This window comes from Plecotus auritus, assembly GCF_963455305.1.
Source record: "Plecotus auritus genome assembly, chromosome: 13".
NCBI classification, from domain to species: Eukaryota; Metazoa; Chordata; class Mammalia; order Chiroptera; family Vespertilionidae; genus Plecotus; species Plecotus auritus.
In genome coordinates, this window is record NC_137779.1 from 11,522,511 (window position 1) to 11,529,129 (window position 6,619).

The following is a 6,619-nucleotide window of genomic DNA, read 5'->3' on the forward strand; positions in this document are numbered from 1 at the left end:
ATGTTGAGTTACATCTGCTCAGTTACATCTACTCACTTCCACCCACATTGAAACTGGTCCCTCCCTTACCACAGTCTGTCAAAAAAATTTTTTTTACCATAGTCTATCTTAATGGGGTTCAACCTTCATTTGCTGGAATTTGAGGTTTTACAAACTTTTTATTACTTACTTGTTTATAAATATTTAGCATTATTGCATCTGAGCAAGATTTTGGTTGTGCTAGGAAGTAGCACCCTGCCCATGGAATGAATCTGGCCCTGTATTTTAAGGCTAGCTCTGGTTAAATCATTCACTTGGTAAATATTTATTAAGCATCTATAATGTGCTAGGCCCACAGTACAGAATAAGATGGCAACCCGCCACTCCATCACGTCAGCATGTAATAGGAGAGAAGACATTTTTATCAATAATGACTACACAACATGAGGATTCATAATAGTGGTCAGTAAGGACACATTGCCTTCCTCATCACTTTTTACTGAAGAAAAAGGCCCATAAGGTAATGGAGAATGTAGATTGAGTTATGCTTCGTGAGACATGCATGTTCTACAACTTACTAGAATTCTTTTTGGTCTATTTCCCCGTATACATGATGGAGGTTTCGTACGTAGATTAGTTGGGAAGACAATGACTGTAAAGTGTTTAACACAGTTCCTGGCATAGAATGAATAATGTTAATTTTATACTTGCTTTGTGCTCTCATCACATGGAAGCATCTACAACCTCCAAAACGCTGTTACCTATAATTGGAGAGGTTCCTTTTGATATTAGTCAATAAGTTATTAATTTCAATAAATAAGTAAAGAAAAATAGAAAAGACAAAATTATAGTTTCAGCTTCTATACTGTTACAAAATTAGTATAAATTTCGTTTCCTAGCTCTGGCTGATGTTAATCAAACATGAGATATCTGGATGGCTGAAATTCACCCCAGGAAGATTAGTAAAGAGGAAGAGCTCTGAAAGCTGCTCTAAAAGGAAAAGAAATCTTTTAGGTAAACAGAGAGTAGGGCTATAGAAAGGGCCTGGAAATACTGGAAGTAATAACTTTAATACATACAAATCATGTTACACATCTGTCAGATTTGAAAAGGTCAATGACTTCAACACTGGCCTTTTGACCCTGGGGCGTGAGGCTCTTCTGTTTTATCAGATATAGTTTCTCTCACAGAGTCCAGTAACAAAACAGACCTTATAATTATACACATGGAATCTGAAGAGATGTCTAATCTGAATAGGGTTTTATTTATTTAAAAACTCATTTCATGAATGCACATTTATAGGGCAAACAAGAACAATCGATTGTATAAACAACTGTCCTCACATAATAGGCAGTTGCTACTTGAAATAAAAACCCAAGTGACAGTAATAAGTGCAGGCACATATAGTAGCATATATCAAACAGCTTAGATGAAAGATGGCATGTCTTGAAAAAGTTTCTGGTGATTGCAAAAATTGGCCCAAAACAAAGACATTGATGTCAGAAGATGCAGGTGAAGAGTTTAAATGAAATGTTAAAAAGCAAAAGTAGTAAAATATGTACTATATTAAGTAAATAAAACCTTAATTACTAAAATGAATAATGAAAGTGAGAGTATCCCTCTTCTCATATTAGTTTATTTTCAAACTAAAGGCAAAATTTCAGTTTCAGCTTCTATACTGTTATAAAATTAGTATAAGTTTTGTTTATACTATTATATAATCCTATCAGAGCCATGGAGTTATCAATTCCCACTTCACCTTTGTGTCATTGAACTTCTGGTTCCTGGTCAGTGTTTGAAGTGTTTCATATATTGGTTTCTTCCTCCCACTACTTGTTTTATTCATCATCTTCCTCCTCCTCCTCCTCCTCTTCCCCCTCCTCTTCCTCTTCCCCTTCTTCCTCTGGGGCAGCCTCTTCTGGAGGCTTCTCTTCTGGAGGCTTCTCTTCTGGAGGCTTTTCTGTGGGCTCCTCTTTTGAAGCTTTACAAAGGATGCACGTGGCAATACTGACAACTGCTAATATTATGAGAAAAAGTATTAAGAATGATAAGATCATGTTGTCTAAGACCTTTTCATGTTTGGTAGGTTTGCCAGTGACGGAACCTCCACCATCTGGTGGCTGGTCATCAGGTGGCAAACCAGGGGGACCACTGTCCAGACTACCCCCATCTCCAAGATTTTTGCAGTCAGGGGGTCTATAGCCAGTCCTACAATGGCAGTGCTTCAAATTATTGCAAACTCCTTTCCGATCACACATTGCTTGTACATCGCAGTCATACTTGAGCAAAGCATAATCAGTGCAGGATGCATTTGCGCAGATTTTCCCTTTGGAACAAGTAGTGCCATATTTCACATTTCCTATACTATCTTTATCAGCAGTGTCATAGAAATTCATGGCCCAGCAGTAGTTGTCAGAAGAAGGAATCTGGATCACTGTAAAATAGGGGTTGATAACTGGCATCTGTCTAATACTTGAACATACAATTTTCCCACACTGCATATTCTCTTTTGTACACTTCACATACTCATTGTTAGTAGAAGTAGGAAGCCCACAGTTTCCAAACCGGTCTCCTAGCGTGTTTACCAATTCATAACACTCATCTTTAGCAGTCGTTGAAAAAGTCCCAAAATATTCTTGGCATTGAAGATTAGGATCCTTACACTCACCGTGTACACAGTAATATCCTTTACATGGTGTACCATCTTGCATATAGAAGTCTTCGGGACATTTTGCAGAGGTACCATCACAATACTCTGGGAGGTCACAATCTCCCTTAACAGGACGACAGTTGAAGCCCTTTGGTTGAAATTGGCACGTATCTTTACAACAAGGTCCTGGACTACACTTTGCATCAGGCTTTAGCGTACATGTATTATCACAGCACTTGCTTGTGTCACATTCAGTGCCACAGTCACACTGCTCACCGTCATCCACCACACCATCTCCACACTTGCCAGCTCTACGCAAGCGGCCTTTGTGCCGCTGAGGGTTGTTAAATAGGCAGGCCCCTCTGTGTTCCTGGAGGAACTGGTAGAAGTCGTCAGAGCTACAGTTGCTGAAGCCACTTTCCTTAGTGATATTGTCACGCATGAGGCAGAGGTGTTTGTCTTTACAAATGCAGGCTGAGTGGTCGTGCCGAATACCCAAGTTGTGCCCAAGCTCATGGACCATGAGTGCTGCAAACAGGAGGACATCTTCATGATGGAAGGATTCAACAGCTGCTGCAAAACCACTTGAACAGGCACCATTGAGAAATGCCTGTCCCATACCCTGCTCAGGATGCTGTCCGACAATCATGTGGGCAACATCATGCTTCACACGAGGGAGGAGCTTCTCTTGTCTCCAGCTGTTGAAATTCCCAAGTGTAACTTGCAGGTCCACTGGGACCTCTACGAGGTCCCCCTCGGTCCAAATCTCCATTCCAGCCAGCACCACCTCTGTGTTTATTCCCCTAGTGAAGCTGTTGGCCAGGGCAATGATGTCCATCACTCTCTGGACCGTCTCATTGACGTTACTGCCCCACATTTGGAACCGCTGGTTGTTGACCACAACAAACATCTCCACGTACTTGGTGAGTGACCACAAGTAGGACAGCTCCTGTGGACCGCCAGGCTTCCTGCTCCCTTGTTGTCGGCTGGCGGACACCACTGGGCTGTCTTGGGAAGTGACACTGCAGGAGACTGGTGCGTGATGGGCCATGGTGTACAACACATGTTCAAACCGTTCTGAAGAGTCCATGGGCTCGATGCCATAGGATTTTCCCTCCTTAATCAGGATGCCCCTGAGGCCTGAACAGGTGTTGACGGAAACAAAAGAACCTGGGACTCCTTCTATGTAGCCTTCATAGTGACAGTCATGTGAGATGAAAGGTACTTCTTGTCCCAGGATGCCATTGTGGTAGCTGAAGACTGGAAAGCTCTTGATAAAATAGTCTGTCTTCACTTTCAAGTGAATCAGCTGTTTCTGGCCCTGCATAGATATCACATAAGATGCCTCTTCCACTGGGTCTTGCCTTCCCTCAACTGTCAGAGCCTTGGGGATGACTATTTCATAGGATGAGGAATAAACTGATCCCAGGTCACAGCACAAGCTTGGCAGGAAACTCAGTACCAACACCAGCACCATCCCCAACCTGACCCGTGAAGATCCTGGCACCAGTACCAGCGCCAGGCCCTTCGTCTGAGGAGCCCAAGTCTGAAGCATTCTGCTAGTCTCATTCATAACCACTTGGATCTTCTGTAGAGAAGGCCAGGAGGAGGCAATCTCTCTCACAAAGGTGGGCACTGACATGGCCTCAGTGAATCAGTGGCTGATGCAGGGCCTGTGTCCATGAGGAGCAGCACTCCTTGGCATGCAGATCCTTAGCCACTGGGATTAGTTCCAGGTATATGCTGGCTACATAAAGGGTGGGTACTATCTCCTTCTGAGAGCAACTGCCTACCTCTGGCTGTGTCTTTTTTAATCTCTCTGACCTCTCTGTTATCCTTCAGATAGTGTCTCTTCTGCAGCTTCCTTCCACAGTATTAGCTTCAGTGATCCTTGGCTACAGTCCTTTGATATTGTGGTGATGTATTCACAAAGAAGGACTACAAACTCTAAAATGCAAGATTTTTACCTTGAGAAGGAAATAAAACCTCCATGCCTTCCTCAACTGTGCACACGGAACACACCTTCCCCAACCCCCCCCCCCCCCCCCGCCCGTGTCCGTTGCTCAGCCAACTCCTAATGTTCCAGACCAGGAGGCTTGAAGATCATTGGTGGGCACACTCCATTGCCCATTTCGCCTCATCTAAAACTCTTGTTCTGTAACACATGGACATCAAACTCACGATGTTTTTGATCCTGCAATGAGGCTTTATAGTGATATGCACATGCCTCGGGCCAGACTGTTAGATAGGCAAGGAGGTGGCTACCCTTTAACCCAGGGTAGGCCCAAATGGGCTGGAGACCATGAGGCAAGGGACAATACTCCAATTTTTTAACCTCACCAAAATTCAGTCTCTCAGGTTCTGTTATAACATTGCCAAAAAATATGTATGGGAGATGCCAACAGAGCAGCCTTCACTTATGAGTGATTTTCATGGGCATATTGACTGGTAACTCCAGGCCCTTCTCTGGATGACCCAGACATATCAGTACCATAAAATTATGCCAGTTGAAGACTAGGTATACCCTTTGTTTGAAAGTGACCTACATGTGTCCAGTGTCCACTTCTGTTTAATCCTTATATGCCCAGGTTAAAAAGTCGATGAACTAGAATTACTTATTGAATGAATAAATGATTCCCAGGTAAGGGTGCTGTCATGTAGTTATTTGTGCTCTCTTCACACCTGCCCTGAAAGAATGAATGTGTCTATAGAAAAACCCACAACTATTCTGAGGAATGGCACATTCATGACCTCAAAATGTACCTCCTTCTTCCTACATTTTGTGGTCAGTTCACTTTCCTAATGTCTTTGTGCCTCATATTTTATTGAGAAAAATAAAAGCAATAAAGAGTACTTTCACATGGAGACACCACTTGAGTTGCCTGCATCTAACTTTTTCTCCAACTCTGGTGGATAAATTGTCCATACTCCAATCTAAGGCTAATCCTCCTACTTGTGTGTAGGGTCTATTTACCTTTCAATTTCTCATGACTTCACTTTTCCAACTGTCCTTTCTGTCTTTTATTTCTAAAACATCTGTTTGTCCGTTGGATCCAATCTCATTATATGCAGTAATGTTTCATCTTTATCAAACCATCACTCTCAACCCACATCACTCTCCAGTCACCATCCAAAATCTCCTCTCTGTTTCATATATAATGAAACTCTTTGGAAATATATTCTGTATATATATTTCACTTATACTTATTTCTTTTCTGAAATTTAAACTTTGAATCATAGCACAGTCACAAAATATGAATAAAACATAAATATATTTTATAGTAAATTATTTGGACGAGAACAGCTCAATCACACACAAAAGGACACATGTGTTATGACTTAATTTATATGAGGTTCCTCAAGTAGTCAAGTTTATAGATTCAGAAAGTGAAGTGAAGGTTATAGGAGCTGGGAAAAGAGTAATAGGACTGGTTAATGAAGACAGTTTCAGTTTGAGATGATGAAAAAGTTCTGGAAGTGGATGTTGATGGTTGCACAACAATGTAAATGTACTTAATGCCACTGAACTGTACACTTAGAAATGGTAAAGAGGGTTAATTTTATCTTCTGAATATTAGAGAGAGAGAGAGAGAGAGAGAGAGAGAGAGAGAGAGAAAGAACTGTTTAAGTACAACTCTGATCATGTAATGAACAGTTTTAGCTTCATTGAAGTTACCCATGTGCCATTGCCAATTACAAGTCTTCCTGCTTCAGAGATAATCATGACCCTTTCTTTTATGGTATCTACTTTGTCACTTTTCTTTCTCAATTTGCTTCTTAAACATGCACTGCAGAATTTTGTAATTTTATTTTATTTGCTTTTTAATCACACCTTTATTGAGATATATACTGAGTGGCCAGATTATTATGATCACTGAACGCATAATAATCTGGCCACTCAGTGTATATCCTATATAATGAAAGGCTAATATGAAAATTGTCCCCTCGACCAGGAGTTCAACCAGCAGGCAGGCCGGCCAACCGCCCATG

General features: G+C 41.5%; 1 protein-coding gene across 1 annotated transcript; it reads right to left on the minus strand.

The window, feature by feature from the left end:
* Positions 1–924: 924 nt before the first annotated feature.
* Positions 925–4,271, minus strand: LOC308238183 (disintegrin and metalloproteinase domain-containing protein 1a-like; the record flags this gene model as incomplete). The annotated part of the gene is made up of 2 exons (XM_080649860.1): positions 925–969; positions 2,049–4,271. 2 exons carry the CDS (start codon positions 4,269–4,271, stop codon positions 925–927), a joined length of 2,268 nt encoding a protein of 755 aa, XP_080505986.1.
* Positions 4,272–6,619: the final 2,348 nt, after the last annotated feature.